At 37.2% G+C, this 21,733-nt stretch overlaps 1 protein-coding gene across 6 annotated transcripts in view; it reads right to left on the bottom strand.

Annotated features, from left to right (window-relative positions):
- RTTN (rotatin) overlaps positions 1-21,733 on the bottom strand; it is a 157,738-nt gene that overhangs the window by 30,722 nt on the left and 105,283 nt on the right. For 4 of the 6 annotated variants that reach the window (XM_032309818.1, XM_032309820.1, XM_032309821.1 and 1 more), the window contains 7 exons: positions 17,611-17,704; positions 13,944-14,139; positions 11,603-11,693; positions 10,051-10,131; positions 9,046-9,199; positions 5,839-5,976; positions 2,906-3,123 (listed from right to left, as the gene is read on the bottom strand). In XM_032309818.1, the coding sequence (XP_032165709.1) occupies positions 2,906-3,123; positions 5,839-5,976; positions 9,046-9,199; positions 10,051-10,131; positions 11,603-11,693; positions 13,944-14,139; positions 17,611-17,704 (972 nt within the window). The remainder of the gene's footprint in view (positions 1-2,905; positions 3,124-5,838; positions 5,977-9,045; positions 9,200-10,050; positions 10,132-11,602; positions 11,694-13,943; positions 14,140-17,610; positions 17,705-21,733) is intronic. The other 2 variants (XM_032309819.1, XM_032309822.1) reach the window with 2 other exon arrangements.

Below are 21,733 nucleotides of genomic sequence, written 5' to 3'. Positions count from 1 at the left end.
TTCAGTATGTATGGTCAACAGATAATACGGTCTCTATGGCCAAAAAATATACCTCATAGGACATATATGTCAAAAGACAGAATAGTTTCTAAGAGAATATTCAAATCCTCAAACCGCCTCAAAATGGAATTATGAAAAAATAAACTTGCACATAATTTAAGACATAAATACCAAATGCAATCTTTCAATTTGTATCCCCCATGGGGGAGTACAGTAAAGCAGCCATTGAAAAGATTCTTTGCCAAGACCTTTTAACTGAAGTTACAGCATAACAATCTGTTAGGAGGACTGAGCTCTAGGGCCAGCTTATACAAACTTAATACAATCCTCTCAGTTCGCATTTGCATTTTAAGAACTGAATTACAAGAGGTTAATTGATATGCTTAGGGTAGCACATCCAATATTTTTGAGTAAGGTAATAAACCTCTGAAGGTCATCAATTTTAGTATACTATTTCTTCTGACCATTTAAAGACTGTAGTTTCCTTTCTTTTATATAAAACCTGGCACAATACACATGCATGTGTAATAAGAAACCTATGTAATTTATTATTATGTGTTGCTGGTTTATGTATTTGATTAACATTTTAAATCACATATCATCTTTATATCGGGCAGAGCAAAGAAAGCATAATAGCATTTGTAGTTTAATAAAGCTCATTAATAAATGTCCCATCTCATGTGAGACAAACATTTCCTCATAAGTATGTCACAGGGACACTTCCTTTACTTTCTTTGTCTTAAACTTGCTTGTGCCCTTCTAACAAATGTCATGTATTTATATTCTACTGTTTATATGAATAAGAAGAGTGTGATTTATTAGAAGAAACAGTTTATATAATTGGTTAAAGTATCCATATCCACACAGAAGGCTTTACATCTTTTATAATTTGGAGGAAATGGAGAGGAAAATTGGCTAGTCATTAGGAAAACCATTGAGATACCCTGTGGCTCTAGGATACCTCATTTTCTTTGGCCAAGAAGGTAACAGCAAAGGATTATAAATGATAACTTTTATAATGAATAATATTACAAAATATTAAGAAAAAATAAGGAGCAAGAAAAAATTTTTAAATTCCTGTGGCAAAGAATTTTTCCTATGTACATTTATTTTAATCTGGTGCATCAACCAACAGGGACCCATATTGATCATAAGTGTAATCATGATTCCTTGAAACAGCACGACCAATAAGTGAGAGAAAACAGCTAGGAAATAAAACAGCTTTGGTTTGGCCTGGCTGGAGGTCTTTACATTTCACCTGGTCCAGGAGGACTGGCTGTGGTCAAGGCTCCCAGAGCTACTGGGCATTCCTGGCCTGGGCAGGGGAGAAGGGCAGATGTGCCCCCCCACCCCCACTACCCCCCAACCCCAGCTGAGGGCCAGAAAAGGAGGAGTGACTCCAGAAATCATTTACACTCCCTGGAGGGGAAGGAATGTCGGTAAGAGCGAAGGTCCCTTCCCTAGGGAAAAAAGCTCTACTGAAGCCAAAGTCAGGAGATTCATACCGAAAAGCTGTGAATTTGAGTTTCCTCTCTAATACTCTTTAAAGTGCAAAATCAGACTCAGTTAATCAAATAGAGCCCATTGTTCTGATGGGGAACGAGACAGTTGGGACACTATCCAGCTGTGGTTTTAAGCTAAGAAGAGCTGAGTGGAGGGAGGGAGGCTACAGCCTCCCAAGACTGACTGACTTTGAGCGATGCTGTGAGGATCTTTTCCCGCTGGAGTTCAGCTTCTGAAGCTGCTACTGGAGACAGGAGAAAATGTCGGAGGCCCCTGTATCAGTCTCCGTATCTGTGCTCTGAAAGTAACTGTGTGCCGGCCAAAGGAGAGGAAGACAGAAGTCCCCCAAGAGCACGAGCCCCACCTTCAGTGGGTGGGTTCCTACTGGACCAGGAGCCATCCTTGCCTCTTGCAGCCTTGTCTGCTTCGCAACATAATGGGAACTGCTGCACACAACACACAAGTGGTCATGCCAGCAAGATCTGTACAGCCATAACTCCCAGAGGCAGATAAGGGGCAAAAATTCCCAAATTCAAAGCAGCAAAGAGAGAGCAACGTATCAGCAAACTGGAGTAACCTGCCTTTATGAAACATGGCTGACTGACAGGGGAATGGATGGAAGCAAATCCATTAAGGCACAAGTCTAATTCTTTTCCACCTCCCAGCAAGAAGATAAAAATCATAAAACCGTATGATTATTAAAAAGGGAGATTCTTAATATTGAAAAATCTAGCAATTTCCTATTTGTAAAAATGACTACACAACTTAGGAAACACTTGGAGGTTTTTTTGGTTAATCTACTTATAAAATCATACTTCATGATTTTAGAATGTTTCTCGATGAACAAAATTCTTGATTCATATTTTAGGACTGCAAAAAGCAAGTTTGTAAGATAAGTTCATAAGGCAACGTGGCTTAGAAAGGTGGCATTTTCCCATAAATGTACCAATGAAGTCCGCCCATTTCTATAGACAAACCACCTTAAATATATGTAATTTACTTACATAAATCAAAAGTTGTTTAGATGAATATATGTTTAGAGATGTAGAAATATCTTTAAAATGGCAAGACATTATGAATTATAGCTGCATTCCTGAAATATAACCATTTTGGTTCTACAACGGCGCACTGTATTTTGGGAAATGGATGGATTTAGATTTCTAATATTTCATTTGGAAATTTTACATCATAATCATTAAAGAAACTAGTCAACATCAGAAACCAGGACCGGAGACGAGATGCTTAATTTAACTTTACATGCTTTTGTTTCATTTAAATGTCATAATGAACATTAATTACTTTTTAACTTGAATGAGTAAAAAAAAATTTTACAAGGCCAAGACTGAAAGTGGATTTATTTAAATATTAAGCAAAGTTTTTGAAAGGTCAAGATATCACATACCTGAAGAATTACTTCATTAAGTCGTTCTAGAGATTTCTGATTTTCCTGAGTTTTATCAAGAAGTGAAGCCACTGATGGACCCTGGCATTCGTTTGCCTTATCCTTATCTTGGAGATGCCTTTTTGCTTCCTCCGTCAAGAGAACAGATAGGAACTGCAGGCTGGCAGTAGATAACGTAGGGCACGTGGTAGACAAACCCACACATGTGCACAACATATCTGAGGGAGAGAATACTTTCTATGTAATGTTTGAAACATCTTCAATATTAAAGAAGTGAATCAGATCAATTTGAATAATTAAGTTTATAGCCTTTTTATTTCTAATGAAGTAAACCCATCAATATTTATAAGTATCATGAAAATAACTCTAGTGCTTAAAAGTAATTTAAACAGTCAATATGGAAGACAACAGAATCAAGGAGCTGATTTAATCTCATTTCATTCTTTTTATATGGGCTCTTTTTGGTATGAAAGTGTGTGTGTGTGTGTGTGTACACAAAACCACATACACACAACATTTGCTAAGACCCCAAATAAGAGGATTATATATAGATGAGTACTGATCCCTCTGGGGTCTTTTGGAATCCACAAAGTCTCTGGAGTTTTTAACTTTGTAATTTTTATTTCAGCACTTACCTAGACAAAATTTCGTGGGACTGTACTCTGAATTATCTAGATCACCACTATATAACTGTGTTTCTGTTGTCAAACAAGTTGATGCTAAACAGTACTTACAAGACTTTGTGCACAGTGCGGCTTGGTGCAGAACCAACTTAGTGGTAGTTCAGAATACAGAACAAGAGTGGTTATGCACAAATTTGCAAACATAACACAAATTAGAAAGAACAGGCAAGCCAACTCAAAAGAATCTACACTGAATCAGTCATTATTAATTTCCTATTATGATCACTGATTTCATCAAAGAAACATCTGATATGTTATCTCAATTGTATTAATTTCAGTAGCACTGGTTTACAATTTTGTTATGTTTTACTTTTATATCATTTGGAATTTATACTTGTATAAGAGTTATAACCATAAGAACTTCTACCTAGATTTAGGCTAAAAGAAATTCTTATTTTCTTAACTAATACAAGAAAAATAATTTAGTGAGAGTGGCATTTCATGAGAATTATGTTCATTTAAATGATGTCTAAATATGACTCAGGTCTGAGAAAAGACTCTTTTAGATAACACAAGTTACAAAATGGCCAAAAGATGTTTTAAGTTTGTATAACATATGGGATGGAAACTAAAAACAAACAAAGACAACTCCATGACAAGGAACAGCAACAATCATTAGTTTTATTTTCATAAGCATTACTTTATCAAAGCTCGCTGTTTATGTAGTAACTTATTTCTGATTAGCACCATAGTACATAAACTGTGTATACACGTTTTGTAGAAAGATTCTGAATTTACTACATCCTTATTTTATCACTAGGGGAAGTGTCAGGGAAACAGGCTGAAAGCAGGGGCCAGCAAACTTTTTCTGTAAAGGGTCAGAGAGGAAGTGAGTATTTTACACTTCACAGTCACAGGCCTTTATCGCAGCTTTTCAGCTCTACCACTGTAGCAGGAAAGCAGCCTCAGGCAACAAGTAAATGAGAAAGGGTAGCCGCCTGCCTGATACAATCTCATTTACCAAAACAAGCAGCAGGCCTCATCTGCCCACTTGACGTAGGTGTCGCACATGAGCCAACCTTGCTTTATATTAGCAGTGACTCAGGTGGTAAACTAAATTTCCCCACCATGGATAAGAAAATCTCAATTACACAATCTCTTTCAGTTTTTAACAAAATAATGATTTCTAAATGGACACTATTCCTCTTAGGTAAACTCAGAACTTTAGGTTATCTTTAGGTAACAAACAATTTTGCTTCTTACTAAACATGTATTTCCCCATAAAACTTACTTCAACACTACCACTCTGGTTACAAAATGTATCTTATCATCCATCTAATTCTATAGAATGATCATATGATAAAGTAAAATGTGAAAAATATAAGTTAACTTAATTAGTGGTAACTTGGAAGCTTAAAGAACTCAATTTTCAATACATTTAAACTAGCTTTTTTTAAAAAAGTAACATAAATGTTATTTATATGCATTTATGTTTTAAAAAGTCTTCCTGCTGGGGCGCCTAGGTGGCTCAGTGGGTTAAAGCCTCTGCCTTCAGCTCAGGTCATGATCCCAGGGTCCTGGGATCAAGCCCTGCTTCGGGCTCTCTGCTCAGCGGGGAGCCTGCTTTCTCCTCTCTCTCTGCCTGCCTCTCTGCCTACTTGTGATCTCTGTCAAATAAATAAATAAAATATTAACAAACAACAACAGCAACAACAAAACTTAAAAAAAAAGTCTTCCTGCTATGCTAAAATTTAAAAGAGACTCTATGAAAAATTAGTAGTTATTTTAAAAAATCATTTATCCTAGTTCATTATATGGAAAACATCTTGTAAAAATAATTAACTATACTACACACTTAGCATTTCTGTACTGTAAGAAAATCCTTGTCTTGACACAAGACACTATTTTTATTATAAGTTCCCAAGTTATCACATATACAGAATTTTAGGTATAGGCTTACCCACGTACAGTGCACATATGTCAGGAAAGAGACTGGTTTCTATGCCAACATGTGAAAATCTTTCTCATTGTTTTATAATCATGTCATATCAATATCTCTTCATTATACCACAGGATTTTCTTAACTTGTTTTTATAGTTTTTTGAACTGGGTTTCAATTTTTCAAAAAATGCCTTTTTGAGTTTCCTCAAGAACACTGCAAACTTCTCAAAGTAAATACCTGGTTTCTCTTTCAAATGCCACAGCGTAAGTATTTAATTTTAAGAAAAAAATATGTAAAAATTGTAAATACTGATTATCTTAACTTTCATTAGCAGCAAGACCCGCAGCCTAGTGAGAGTATCTGCTTACCGATCACTGCCGTCCAGTGCTTGGCCAGACCCACCGTAATAGACGGGAGGGAGGCAACAGCAGCCTTCCTCAGGAATGTAGCCAGAAGGTTAAATAAATGTGTCCATGTGTGATAAAAAGCCGATATCAACTCTACATCTATAAAATTAATGAAAATATTTTAAGTTATTACCACAAAGAGGAGAAAATACAAATCGCCAGACACTACATTACACTTAAGAGGCATGTACCTGTTAGATGAGGACAAATTCAGCATGATCCAAAATTTATCTTAATTAACTTTTTCACTGCTTCTTTAAGATCTCTCTTACCTACCCCTCTCCATAAAGACAAATTCACACTCCTGCATCTTCCTCTCATTAACACACATTCCGTAACAATTCAGAAGGTCTGACAAACTGAATATTAAGTCATAACCTTAATACATAACATTTAACCATAGGTACAGGAATCAAACACTGTACAGACTGTAAAAGGATGGCATTATTTGTGCTACTTTTATAAAATTTCTCCTATTATCTTTGTCACCTTTGTGCAGGGGTGAAAGAAGCAAGCATAATGTGCCAGGTCCTGGCAGAAAAGAAAGGAGAATTCCTCTGAACAACCATGAGTATTGCCCCTCAATGAAAACGTGACACAAAAGAGGATTTTGCACCTTTGCCTATGGCTGAGAAAATAGCAATTAACCTATCGTAAGGACAGCTTTTCCTTCAGTCCACGTGTCAAATGGAGGCTAGAAAGAAGCAGCAATCTTAGGACTGTCTTCTCTGACCACACTGCCAGCTTTTGCAAACTAAGGACTTCCATTTCAGGGTTCTTTGGAAATGGCATATTCCAGGGAGTCTGGATTAAAGCAATCCTTGCCGTGTGTCTCAACCTTCTTGTCATTCTCAGCTCTATAAGGAGTCTTTTCAGACATATGTTTCCTCCTCATCATCCCCATGAAATTTCAATTCCACAGATTCTGTATATCTGTTTATGTACTATCAGTATATCTGCACTTTATGCTTAAAAAGAATTAGGTATTAAGCTTACTGATTTTATTCAAGATAGCCAAATAAAATATTTAAAAGTTTAAAAATTGGAGCACCTGGGTGGCTCAGTGGGTTAAGCCTATGCCTTTGTTTGGCTCATGGTCTCAGGGTCCTGGGATCAAGCCCCGAACCGGGCTCTCTGCTCAGCAGGGAGCCTGCTTCCCCCACCCCCCACCCCTGCTTGCCTCTCTGCCAACTTGTTATCTATCAAATAAATAAATAAAAACTTTAAAAACTGGGGTGCCTGGGTAGCTCAATGGGTTAAGCCTCTGCCTTTGGCTCAGGTCATGATCTCAAGAGTCCCGGACAGGGAGTCTGCTTCTCCCTCTCCCTCTGCCTGCCTCTCTGCCTGTTTGTGATCTCTCTCTCTCTCTCTCTCTGTTGAATAAATAAATAAAATCTTAAAAAAATGTTTAAAAATTGAAAATCAATGAACATTTAACTTAACTTTATAACCACTTTTGCTAAATAACTTTCAATGTAATTTACTTGCTCCTAATAAAATGTATCGAATTACATATGGAAATTAGCAAATCATATAAATATACACTAGAAAGATAATCAATACTTTATAAAATCATTCACAGCTATTTTTCCAGAGATTTTTAAAACTTGTTTCTTAGGGGCGCCTGGGTAGCTCAGTCGGTTAAGCGTCTGCCTTCGGCTCAGGTCATGATCCCAGGGTCCCGGACAGGGAGTCTGCTTCTCCCTCTCCCTCTGCCTGCGGCTCTGCCTACTTGTGCTCTCTATCACTCTGTCAAATAAATAAATAAAATCTTTAAAAAAAAAAAACCCTCATATCTTAAAAAATTTTTACTGAACTTTTACCTTTTGCTAGATATGAGAAAATGCCTTCTAACTTAACCAGCCACTAGGGCTACATTCAAATATCAGTGACATTTTTATTTTCAGTAGTTGACATAATTACTGATGGGCCAATTAATTCTTATAATAATAAAACATATACTATTTTTATTTAATTCTCAAGGCCCAAGTCACACACAAAAGCAAGAGAATCAATTAAAAAAAAAAAATCCACAAGTCAGCCAATGACAATCGAGACATGATATAACTTTGGGACATCTGGCCGTAAGACTTGGCTCTCTTTGCCATATGACTTTGGGATCAAGTGTTGAATCAGAAGTCCTCCAGTCATGACATCTATGCACTAGGGTTTTGAGCAATGATATTGTGTATTTCGGTTTATCTTCTATGAGCTCAGTATCAGTGCTTCCCAAGTGATATCAAAGAAACCCAACAAGAGAAATTAAACACCAAGGAATAAGATTTTATTGGTAGAACTGAGCTCTGAAGGGCCACAAACCATTGTAACAGCTAAGATTTTTCTCCTATCACTTTCCCCCAAGATTTAATTTTTGCTTCTAGGGGGGTGATATCACCCTCATAGAGAATGCATGGTCTATCCTGATTTGCTTAGTTAAGACATCATGACCACTTATAAAATTTCCAAGTAAGGAATTACTATTCTTCTAGCACCAGAATATTTTAACACTAATGAGACACTGAGGACTAAATTTGCTGGCATCATAAAACATTCTACTTACCTAAAACCAAGCAAATCCATAAAATTCCAAAAACTAAGTAATAAATGAACAGGCAAAGAGCCATTTAGCAATAGCCAAATTATCAGTTACTTCATTAAATCTTTTAATTATTATATTTTAATTCTGTTAAAGATCCTATATTGTTTTAATGTTCTTTTCTATTTAGTACTATATGCAAATTTTTATCAGAGTATATTTTTCAATAATTTAGGACTTTATCAAAATGTTTACTATTATATGTTGCACTTATTTATACTTATTATTACAAGTAAGTTATTAGTAGGTCATTTGGCTGTACCCATAGCTTATAAGAATAATTACTATCTGAAATTCACTGCACTTGCTAATATTACATACAAACTTTGCCCTCATTTAAATTGACAGCACAGGGGATAGACCCTTCACCATACTAGGAATTTGTCTCAAATGGTCTCCTGGAACCACTTAAAAAAAGATCCAAACTATAAAACACATTATAAAAGCTTTCCAAAACATTGGCAAAGCACAACATAAAATTTAACCTTGAAGTGAGTATCTGGTGCAGAGTTAAGACTTTTTTCCTCAATATTATTTGCTTCTGTCCTAAATCTAAAAAAAGTAAGGCTTACCTAACACATCTTTGGTGCATATGGTGAGGACCCCAATGATGTTTGTGATAAGAGGTTTCAGAAGCTCATCCTGAATCACAAGGTCGGGATCTACCAGCAAACACGACTGTAGAAGCCTGGACAAAGAGGACAGGTATTCTAGGAGAAAGGATACCTATTTTTTCAAAACAGACAAAGGAAAATAAAACAGATTATATGAAAAGTCTAATTCAGTGATATATCAGCTTTCTATGCATTATGAGTCACTTTGTAATGTAAGTTAATAAAAAACTAATAAAATATTAATCATAATTTTTAAAATCTAAAAGGAATGCATAGCACACAAAATATTATTTTTCTCATAAACATGTCATTAATGACATTAACACTGTCAAGTATAATAATACCAAACAAAGTAGTTAGTATTTTCAAAGTCAAATTTCAAATTCCATTTAGAGAAAGAAGGCCTTTTTAGTTAAGTAGCTAACCTGTGGAATCAATATTGTGGAAGAAAGGGGCATTCCAGTGCCATATATTGTACAATTTTATAAAGAAAGAAAGATTACGAAATACTCTTTAACACATGTCCTATCCTATCAGGTAAAATGCAAGTTTGTAACATTTAATTTCCTTATTGCTGGGAAGTCTTGTTTGACACCTTTGTACTCTACACTACCGACTTCGGCCCCAGCAAGTCTGACTCTGCCACACGCAGCCCGACCGGGCAGAGATGAGCCGTGCAAGTGAGCGCCAACAAGACCATCCGAGAGAGAAGGCCCGAGCTTCTCCCAAGCCCCAGCGCTCCGCCCCGCCACACCCCTGCCTCCTTGGCGCCTCCACTCGCAGCTCCACTCTCCCCCTCGAGGGGCCTCTCCTGAGCCCGTGACGACACACGGCACCTCTCCCGCAGCCACGCACCCTCCACCCACCCTCGTTTTTCCTACACCACGTGTCACCAGCTGATAGAACACTTCTCGTCTTATTTGCTGCTTACTGTCTGTCTTCTGCACCGAGGACAGAACTCACGTGGGCAGTGTGTCTGCTCTGTTCACATCTGACACTGGCATCTAGCACACAGTCTGGCAGAGTAGAGGTTCCAGAACTTTTCTGGAATGAATGAGTAATCTTGTGTGAGGACAAACAGCCAAGAAGCAGTGAGCCTACAGGAGGCCCGGGTGATGAAGTGAGGAAGGGTGTGCGCTCCAGAAGCAGCCTGTGTGAGCTGGAATCATGGCTCTGCCCCTTTGTTTATGAGCAAGCCTGGACACTTCCAGCCATTTACTTTTACAATGAAGCCAGCATCGATACTTCATGGGACGACTGTGAGGATGACATACATTAGTGCAAACAAGCACTCCGTAAATGTGTGCTACTGTTGCTCTCCTTCATTCCGCAAGGACTAAGTGAACACCTTCCACGGGCCAGGCACTGCGCTCAGCATCCAGATTATAACCGATACGTAAGAACAGGCAAAGCCCTCCCTTCACAGAGCTCACTGTAGCCTCCGACCTCATCTCCCCCTCACAGATGCGCTCTAACCACTCTGGCCTCCTTGATACTTCTTGGATAGACCAAACATATCCCAATCTCAGGGGTCCTGCAGTGCACCCCAGGACTAGCTTCCTCACATGGCTCGGGTTACATGTTCCTATCTGAAAGAACCTCCCTGACCACCCGAAGTGGAAAGCCCTAAGCCTCCCAGCTCTGACATCATTCCGTTTTTAGTTTTTCTTCTCGGATGTCTATCATCAGCAGGTATATCTGCACAGGCAAGATCCTGGCACATGGTAGGCCTTCAGTAAAAATCTGCTGGATGGATAGAGAGTGAAATGGAGGAGACAGCCTCAGGCAAATAAACACACTCAAAAATGAAAACACTGCACTGGGACAAGTGTTTTGAAGATGATGCACACTGTATTACACAATCTTGTAAAAGGGTGTCTTCCCTACTCAGAAACCTCAAAGACAGTACCACAAAGCAAGAGATACTGGTCGGATCCACCTTTAATTATAAATAAATCTTGTAGCCCTTCTTAAAATCTGATTAGAGGTAACATTTCTATTAGCAACAACTACGCAAGGAATTGTTAAGCATACTTTACATAAAGATGCTAGCTGCAAGCAAGAACTTAAAAGTAGTATCTAAAAAACAAAATAGTAAATATCTAAATATCTAACAAAAATAAATTTATTTTTATTAGATTCAATATTGAAAATACATTGAATTTAGTCACTATGTATTTTTAACAACTTCAGTTTAGATGAAAATGATGGAAGTAATCACAGAATGGGTGCTCAAAGATATCCAGACCCGTGGATAAACATTAAGAGCTGGTTAATAATGGAATCAGGAAGAGACTCTAGATCTTTAAAGCCCGCTGCTTTCTTTCACCATGTGAAGACGTCTCGGATTAGAATGGTAAGTAACCTGTTTCAAACACGCTCGTCATACCATGTATCACCTAAGATTCCCATACCTCTCCAATGGTTAGTATATTCTCGGCAGAAATCTCTCTGGCACCTGAAGCAAAAAAAATGTGCAAACAGACATGAGGCGGGAGGGAGGCCTAACACTTACCTGAGCCTGAGTGTGTTCAGTTGGGGGTGACAAAGGCAGCGGAGCCTTGAGCTCCTGGACACAGCTCTCTAGGAGGGTGGCATCTGCAATCCTGCGAAGAAAAGAAAAAGAAAACCCTCCAGAGGAGTTGTATGCTGCTTATTAAAAACTAATAAATTAGTATGTGAAGTCTGACTATAACCTTAAATTTAAGAACAGAGAACAAACTGATGGTTGCCAGAGGGAACGTGGGTGGGGGTGTTGGGCAAAGTGGGTGAAGGGGAGTGGGAGATACAGGCCTCCAGTTAGGGAATGAGTAACTCACGGGAATAAAGGGCCCACCGTAAGGAACATAGTAGTCAATGATACTGTAATGGCAATGTAACGGGACAGATGGTAAGTATGCTCGTAGGGGACACAGCGCTACACATAAATCTGTTGCATAATTAAGGTGCACACCTGAAAGTACTGTGACATTGTGTATCAACTATACTCAAATAGAAAGTAAAAACAAAAAAAGAGAAAAGATTTTCATAAAGACAATAACTGTATATAAAAAGGTAGCCTATAGTATTTTAGAACACAGGAAAGATCTTATCCAATAAACATGGGAAGCAAAAAAATATCTAATGAAAAGCAGAATAAAATATAATGAAGCTCTTTTCGAAGGAAAGCAAACAAGAATAAAACCTTGGTGGTTAGTTTCCCCTGTAAAACAGGAAAAATACTTGCTAGGAAATAAGTTCTGATTTAGAAAGTAAAAACCAAAAAAATGCAAAACAAACAGGAAAATTGTTTTAAGTCAGGAATAAAGAACAGGTACAGAATATGACAAGCCTTTGCCATAAAAGATCCTTTAATAGCTCTGTGGCCTAATTTCACAGCAGACTCCTGGCTGACCCTTGAGAAGCCAGAGGATTCCTAAAGCTCCATTCTGATCTTTGCAAGGCAGGAAAACATCCCTCAGGAAAAGTCAATTGACTAGTGGGTTCCTTTCCAACTCTTGTAGGTCCCACAGTACAAAGATGACAAGTAAATGAGAACAAACTCACACCCCATAGCTTATTATAAATGGTAAATAAGTAATGAAAAGTGAGCTGAAAGGGATACTTCTTTCTTTTTAGAGTTTTCTTAATATCCTGAAAAGAAAAAGAAAGCACTGTGATTTGACCAAGAAGAAGAAGATATTTCAGATGGTGAATGTTCACAGGCAGAGAAATGCAACTGACTGAGTAGTCAACACGAGGAGGTAGGCTGGCTCTAAGAATCTGGTTGTGGGAAGAAAGAACAGAAGCAGATACTATAAAGAGAGTATCCTAGACATCAGCACTAAATCCTCACACGAATACCATTAAACAGATGTTATTAATGACACCACCGAGATTAAAATAACTTTCCCAAGGCTGTAATGCTAGGGTGTGAATGAACTATAGTAAGACCTTAAGTCAGGCTCGCTGAGGATCTGCAGCCTTTCTTACTATACCATATAACCAATGTGACCATCCGAAGGTCCTGCCCTAAGTTCATTAATATTAGCTAAATGAAAGAAGAAAATCATGATTTCCTAAATTTTATCATAGTACTTCCTGATGACCCTGATGATGAAGGACAACAAAAGACTGAGGAACCTTCACATAAGGGAGGAAATTAAACAGATTTGACCACTGAATGCAATGTGGGATTCTTGACTGGGTCGTACAACAGAAGAAAAGGGCATTAACAGAAAATTGTTGGGATTCAAATATCACTTTTTTTGCTTTAGTTAAAGCATTATGCCAAGATTGACTTCCTGGTTTTGATCACTGGACTATGTCTATGTAGTATGTTCACATTAGGGGAAGCTGGGTGAAGGGTACACAGGAATTCTTTACACTATTTTTGCAAATTTTCTCTAAGTTATTTCAAATTAAAAGTGTAAACCAAAAACAAAACAAAACAAAACAAAGAGCTTAATCTCAAAAATGAAAAAAACTCCAACTGATGGCTATGATTGTGATATAACCCTAGGGAGATGAATGACGTCTTTCACTGCCATTTAGAATGGCCAAGGGGACTGTATCATACTTCTTGAGTACGGTGGAGGACAGATAAGGTTTAGAACCTCTGAATTACTTAAAAAAAAAAAAACAGAAGGTGGGAGTGCATAACGTCAACATAACAAACCAATATGAGTGCTGTAATAGATCCAAACTAAAACTGTCAAGACAATTCTGGCAAAAGAAAATTCTGGCAAGAAGAAACCTTCAATCTAATGGGCCAAAAAAAAGAAAAGGTAAAGATATGTTTGCAGCACGCATGCAGTCTTACACCAAGTCGTGAGCAGAGCTGGTGTCAACTCATCTCTACCAGCTGCCTGTCTTACCTACAGAGAAGCTCAATGAGCCGGGCTTGCCGGAAAGCACAGGCCCCGTCTCCCGGAGCGATCGCCAAGAGCCCATCCAGCAGGCCGCACACGGCTGAAAGGAGAGGTGGGGTGACCACACACTGCCTGGGCAGAGCGGCGGGAAGGGGTGTGCCACGAGGAAGCTGTGCTGATACAGTTTCAGGCTGACCCATTACTGAAAACAAGCATAAAGATGATCACAACTGTGCTTACTTTGTGGTTATGCACAATATTCACAAGTTCTGATAATCGAGGAAAGTCCCTGAAAGTCTGAAAATGTCAAAGAGAGATGGCTGGGGAATTGCCTTAGTGCCCAACTCATCTCAACCCTGAGGCCAAGGAAGCAGACATCCAACTCTTCCACTCTGTGTGTGAGTGTGTGTGTGTGTGTGTGTGTGAATGTGTCTGTCTGTCTGTCTGTGTCTGCCTTGGGTGACAGTGAAAGACCCCAGACAAGAAGGGTAGTGCACATTTTGTGTCCTCAAGTGTTCAGACATTAAGGAATAGACGGTCTACAACTCTTTTCCTAAAGCTCTAGGAGCCAGAAATGCTTCAGAATTCAAAATATTTTAGATCTTAGAAAAACAATAAGATACACGTACTGTACATTAACTCACACCTTTAATGGGATCTTGGGCAATACCCCACAATGAAATGAGTACTTCTATGGTGTGACCCATGTACAGTCACAGGTAAGCAGGAGGCCGAAAGGAAGAAAGACCACCTCAGGTTCCGCAGCAACGGTGTTCAGGTACAGGCAGGTTTTTCACCAAGTGAGTTCTGAGAAAACTTTTGAGGTTTCAGATTCTGGATTTTAGAACTGAAGTTATAAGACTGTGCACCTTTTCCAGAAAACTCAACAAGGGATGGTTAATAAGAAAGCTATCTTTGTTAACCTGCCTCAAGACTTTCCCTCATGACCCTCACTTATTTCCTTTAGAGCACAGGCCAGTTACTTTGTAGAATGCCTGATGTTTGATGTTTCCTCATGCGTGGATCTTCAGTCAATCCCAGCAGGAAAAACAGGATTCCTGTCTGTGCTGCTACTGGTGGTGTTACCTTCAGCCATTCGATCGAGGTGGTATCTACCCAGCTCCTCCACTGTAAAGTTCAATTTTCCCTTGTAATTAATTCCTTCAGGGGAAGAATTAGGACTATATAACTTTGGGACTATGTAACATCAAAAAAGATTTGATGTTTAATATTTTTTATTTTTTAAAAGACTTATTTATTTATTTGACAGAGAGAGAAAGAGACAGCAAGAGAGGGAACACAAGCAGGGGGAGTGGGAGAGGGAGAAGCAGGCTTCCCATTGAGCAGGGAGCCTGATGGTTTCAGCATTTTTAAGCCAGGGATATAGAAGAAGATCAATAAAAGGAGAGGGCATGGAGGTTAAGAAATTCAAACTCATCTAATATATTTAAATAAACTTTTATATTTTATCTAAAGAAATTATCCCATTTGTTTATGTCAGTAGTCCTCAAATACATGAAAATTTTTATTTTTTAATGATCCTTTTCATCTTTGTATATCAAATGTAAGCTTAGAGATCCTGTAAGAGATCCTGTTAAGGTTTTTTGTTTTTTTTTTTTAAATAAAATAATTCTTCTTTTACAAAAGTTAGGAACTAAATTTAAAAATGAAAACTTGGATGTCTCAAGTGGCCCTAATGTACATGCTAGAGACAATTTTTTTCCACCCTGTCCTAAATCACTTTGGAGTATATTAATTTCCTGGTTAATTAAGAATTAGCAAAACAACAAATAAAAGGACTAACCAGCTTTACTGGCAAATCCTGCTGGATGTTCCGGCTGAGGGAACTAAAATCTCATTATCACCAAAAAATAAAAACAAAAAAAAAATCACATTTTATCTTAATACTATATTAAAGAGATGGGATTCAAGAAGGTATTTAACAACAACAAAGTAATTGCTCTAGTATTATGGCTCACTGACAATATATATTCGATGCTTTGCAGCACTGTTCAGTGGCAGTTTCAACAAAAAGTACTAAAAAGTTTTTTGTCAAATATACACACTTAAGTGATTGGCAACCTGTAAAACTGTGCGTGAATACATATTCTAAGCATAATCCTTGAAAATAAAATCCAAATAAAGAATAATACAATTAAAGAAAAAGACAAAAAACCCCACACAACTCTATGTCCACACAAAAACTTATACATGAATGTCCACAGCAGTATTATTCATAATAGCAAAAAAGTGGGAAAAACCCAAATGTCCATCAGTTGATGAATGGGTAAATAAAATGTGGTATATCCATACAGTGGAGGATTTGTAGCAATAAAAAGAGATTAAATACTGACACATAATACAACATGGATCAACACTGAAAACATGATGCTAAGTGAAAAAAAAAAGTCACAATAAAACACATACTATATGATTGCTTTTTTATGAAATTTCTGTAACAGGCAAAACTATAAGGAGGGAAAGTAGACTAATAATGGCCTAGGACTAGGAAGGATCAAAGGAGATGAAGAGTGACTGTTAATGTCAAGGTTTCTTCTTGGGGTGATGAATACGTCCTACAATTGATTGTGGTGATGCACAGGTCTGTGAACAGACTCAAAACCTATGAATTCACTTATTAAATGGGTGATTTATGGTATGTAAATTATTCTCAATGAAGTTATTAAAAAAGAGTAATGCAATGTATTTTCAGAGATAAACGTTCATGAAATTCATTATCAAATTTCATTTCATGCTCTGTGTCAACTATTTAAACAACGTGAGTTTGCTCCTTTTATTGTTTAGAGGATCAAACGAGTACTTTCTACAATTAAACACTTTTTTATATTGTTAACATATATTACTAAAAAAAAAACAAATGGGACACTGTTTAGGAAGTTAGGGAACAAATACTATAATAAAAATTCAGAGGAAAGCCTTAATTAAGCAATTTTTTTCTGAAGTTTTAGAAAGCCTTTTCCCTGCAGATGCTTATATTTCAGTGTTTAAAATTACCTTCTTTTTAGAGAGTATATTCCTTACAGGTGATGAATTTAGTGCTACTGAATAAAGGCCTGTACATTCTCTAGAACAAACACAAGTTAAGTTGTAATGTTCCAAATATACAAAGTTTGAAGCATAACAGAGTTGGAAGCAGTCCCTAATACAAAGAATAGAATTTATATATTACCGCTAATAAAAATAAACCCCAGGCTACTCATCAAGCATTTCTAATAAAATAAAGATGCAACACCATTTTGTGGACTTTAAAATGGAAGTATTCCCCTTGAAAAATACTTATGACCAGATTCTCTCCACTTTTAAGAGGAGTACTGTGGTCAACTGAAGTGTTTCCCTAAAGAGGGAGCAAAATAAAGGTAACTAATATCTATTAGTTCTCCAGTTCAAACACGAAATATCTACACCCAACTAATAAGAAACCATATGTCAATCAGACACTGAAGCTCCATTTATTAGGTAAGGGCACATGGTTTGTCAATTTCTGATATATTTATTCTATCATGTTCTGGGCCACTTCATGGTGTTGTTATTTAGACATTCACTGTGCTTTGTGACTTATTTAATTTTTTTTTTATGTAGATATTTAGTTTCAAAATATCTGGACCGACTTGTCATTTTTCTTTTTGAAAGTAGAATGTCTTCCTAAAAGTACCTTGAGCCACAAACTGGTCATGTGAGGCTTCAGGGAGAGACACTGCTGAGGGTCCAAGCGGCGGAAATTCAGCACTACCCGGCGAAGGTGCCACCTATCAAGCAGCAAAGAAAATTATGTTATTTGTAACATTCATTCATTAATGTTACCACATGGGAAGTGAAACAGAAGTAATATATACAAAATATCCTTAAACAAGAAGGTTAATAACAAAACTACACTAGTTCATATGACTGGAAAACATTCCACATCTTGAGAGTTGGGGTTTTTTGTTTGTTTTTTGTTTTTTAAGATTTTGTTTATTCATTTGACAGAAAAAGACACAGCAAGAGAGGGAACACAAGCAGGGGGAGTGGGAGAGGGATAAGAGGCCTCTTGCGGAGCCCAGATCCTGATGCGGGGCTCGATCCCAGGACCCTGGGATCATGACCTGAGAGGCAAAGGCAGATGCTTAAGAACCAAGCTAGCCAGGTGCCCCTAGAGTTGTAGGTTTGTTGGGGTTTTTAAAGATTTTTATTTTTTATTTGACAGATAGCTATATAGAGAGAGAGCACAAGTAGGCAGAGAGGCAGGCAGAGGGAGAGGGGGAAGCAGGCTCTCTGCTGAGCAGGGAACCCAATGTGGGGCTCCAACCCAGCACCCTGGGATCATGACCGGAGTCAAAGGCAGCCGCTTAACCAACCGGGCCACCCAGGTGCCCCTAGAGTTGTAAGTTTTTTGAATGGCACTTCTTAGTTCTTCTTATAGGGCTTGCTGGAAGTTATGTAAATCTGTAACTCAAAGAAACAAAGTTTTGATTTGAAGCCCATTTAGGATTTTAAGGTCTGGATATGGCCTATCCCCTCTTAGTACCAAAATGTTAAAAGGCTAAAACATACTCCTTTAACTTTTGCATGATTGTCATAGTCTGCCCTACTTGACTCATAATAAGAGGGGTTCTTTTTATAAGTTTCAAATGGCACACACAAATTTTAATAGTGCCTAAGAAAAAAATCAAGAGAAGTATTAAAAGATTTTTCTCTACCTTCCCCATATCACAAAAGAACTGTTTCAGGCAGTATGTTGACATGGTGTTTCAGAAATCAGTATTTTTTAAAACATTAAACATAACATGAATTCTGTAGAAGACAAACACAATTTCACATACAGGTTTACAGATGAGTAGACTGTGTGGCCTCCTAAAATGGAAAAAGTTCAAACTGATGTATCTGGCACCTTCTATATGAAATATACCTTATCTGGAGAGGTCAGATCACTCTTTTTCTTACCATCAATTTATTTTCTCTGAAATAGCCTGAACTTCCCAAACCTGGATGAGCTCCATTTCAGCGCATACATACAGTATGAGCTGTCACTAGAACTTACGAATCAACCCTACCTCAAACTCAGATACCATACAGCTCAGAACTTGTATACTGATCGTGTTTTATCTTAACATATAAAGTAGGTATAACAGAATAAAAGCAAAACAGCAAGGTTATTTTTGTTTTCAGGGTTTTTTTTTTTTAAGATTTTATTTATTTACTTATTTGACAGAAAGAGACAACAGTGAGTGGGAGAACACAAGCAGGGGGAGTGGGAGACAGAGAAGCAGGCTTTTCATAGAGAAAGGAGCCTGACTCGGGTCTCAATCCCAGGACACTGGGATCGTGACCTGAGCTGAAGGCAGACGCTTAATGACTGAACCACCCAGGTGCCCCCTTCAGTTTCTGTTAGTAAAGAGAATATAAATCTGAAGAAAATGGTTGATGGAATTTATATACAGTTTTTTAAATCCCCCTTTCAAATTAAGACTTTAATCATCTCTCACCACTTCAAGTATGACAAAACAATAACTGAAAGGTGTAGCCAATAAATGTAAGCCAAGCACATAAAGTCATCTTAAAAAGTAAACCTGGATAAATTTCAGTTTAAATAAATACTCTTAAATAATTATATATTAAATACCTTACTTTATCTAGTATTAGATCCAGATAATAGGAAAAAAACCTAAAATTAATTTTTCTAAAAATGCTATTTACCTACAACTGACTCTAAGAAATGTTAAAAAAAATTCCTTTCAACAGACATCCAAATAACTTTCACTGTGTGTGAAAACAACAATCCTGAGACTGATATCACAAAGACGATACGGCGCCTGCCATAAGTTCCTTTTTTTGTATAATAAAATTTAAGAAGACAATGCTGCTAGAATCCTTTACCTTTTCCCTAAACATCCCCTGCATATGCCATCTGAAACTTATATTTTATAAGTTTATTATGAATCAAGTAGGGCAGACTGTCTCAGCCATGCAAAAGTTAAAGGAATGTGTTTTAGCCTTTAAACATTTTGGGCAATAAGAGGGGATAGACCATATCCAGTCCTCCCTACTGGCAAGAAGAGGCAGCACTCAGTGCAGGATAAAAAAGTTCCTAAGGGCCCACAGAATACCTGGCTCATTAGAAAAAAGCAAAATCACAAGAAGTGACCAAAAGTCAAACATTAATAAAAGTTGTGATTTTCCTCAGTATAGTCCAAGGAAGTGATATATAAATTTAGAAAATATTTTAGAAAGCCCCTAACTTAATAGTTGTATTATAACTTATCCTGTATGGTAACTTTATATATATGTGTGTGTGTGTGTGTGTGTGTGTGTGTATTATATATATGTGTGTATATATATGTATTTTATATATATATGGTAATATGCATATATATGTATATAATAATGGTAACTTTGTATAAATCGATAATCCATGTATATATATGTATATATGTATAATAATAATAGTAAATTTGTATTTATATTTATATATTATATGTGTATATATATACATAAAGTTACCATACAGGGTAAGTGTATGTATGTGTGTGTGCATATGTGTATATATACATATACACACAAATATGTTACTTACCTTGAAATCCAAGTAACAACTAATCCATTTTAAAATTCAAGTATTAGCTTCTGGAAGGTGGAGGAGGCTCACATAAGCCCACAATGCCATAAGCAGAAAAGGCCTGATCTAGTCCAGGTCCTCATTGAGAGAAAAGGACCACAAGGTCACACTTTAAATAGGATTCTCTTGAGGACTATGTTCACAGAAGCACCAATACACTTAAGTCAGAGGAAGCCCTCAAACAAACCTCCAGGATGCTGGCCAGCCAAGCTGAGTGTACTCAGTCACCTCTCCCCCACAATCCCCACCAACCCCTCACAGCAGAGAACACACCTTCTCATTTGCTTTCACAGTAACCATAAAGCCCCAAGTGGGGGGCCAGGGCTGTCCTCATACCAGGGAGTCTGTCTAATTCTTCTGTCATTGCTCTATTCATTAAATTCATTAAAATGACTTCAGTACAAAATCACAATCTAGACATTTTCCTCTTTCTTGTCTGCCCCATGACACATCTCGAGATTTTTAATTTACATTCCCTTGATAAGACAAATAAAACTGTGTATTCCTTGAATTGAAGTATGTATACTTCTACCCTTCACCTTTCTGGTATTGTAACAGGCAATAAAGGCCTATTAGTACAGATAAACTGGTGTTACCACTGTCGTAAAACAATCAAATTTTGCTTATAGAAACTAAAAAAGATAATAACCTTTGCTTCAATGTGTTTATAAACAGATTTGATAGCTAAAAAAGATTTCTAAATCATGCCTCATTGTAAAATAGGCAGTTACAATTTTAACAGAGTCCCTTTGAAGTAGCAGAAAATAGCAAAGTCGTTTACCATATCAAAGTAGAATTTGGGTCTAAAAACACCACAATTTCTGTCAAACAAACAAAATGCGTCTATGTTCAAAACTATTTTCTTTTGTATTCTGCCCTAAGAAATGAAAGTGTTCACTGGATACTTCGAAGTTTTTTGAATGCTATATGTCAAGTAATTTTATAATATTTTCTATATCCTCTTTCATCAAAAGTAGATTGTTTTCCAAGTAAGTTATTTGGTTTTTTAAAAATTAAGGGAACAAAGGAAGAAAATGAGGATCTGTGAGATGAAAAAGACGGGGTACAAATTGACTCAAATTTTTAAAACATGGCAAAATACAAAGTATGGAAAGTTTCTGAGGAACAGGTTTCACATGTTCAGTACTACAGATGATACCTGTCTCTATGCCCAATACCAGAA

Source organism: Mustela erminea, chromosome 13 (genome assembly GCF_009829155.1).
Source record: "Mustela erminea isolate mMusErm1 chromosome 13, mMusErm1.Pri, whole genome shotgun sequence".
NCBI classification, from domain to species: Eukaryota; Metazoa; Chordata; class Mammalia; order Carnivora; family Mustelidae; genus Mustela; species Mustela erminea.
This window is presented reverse-complemented; position numbering and strand designations above follow the sequence as displayed.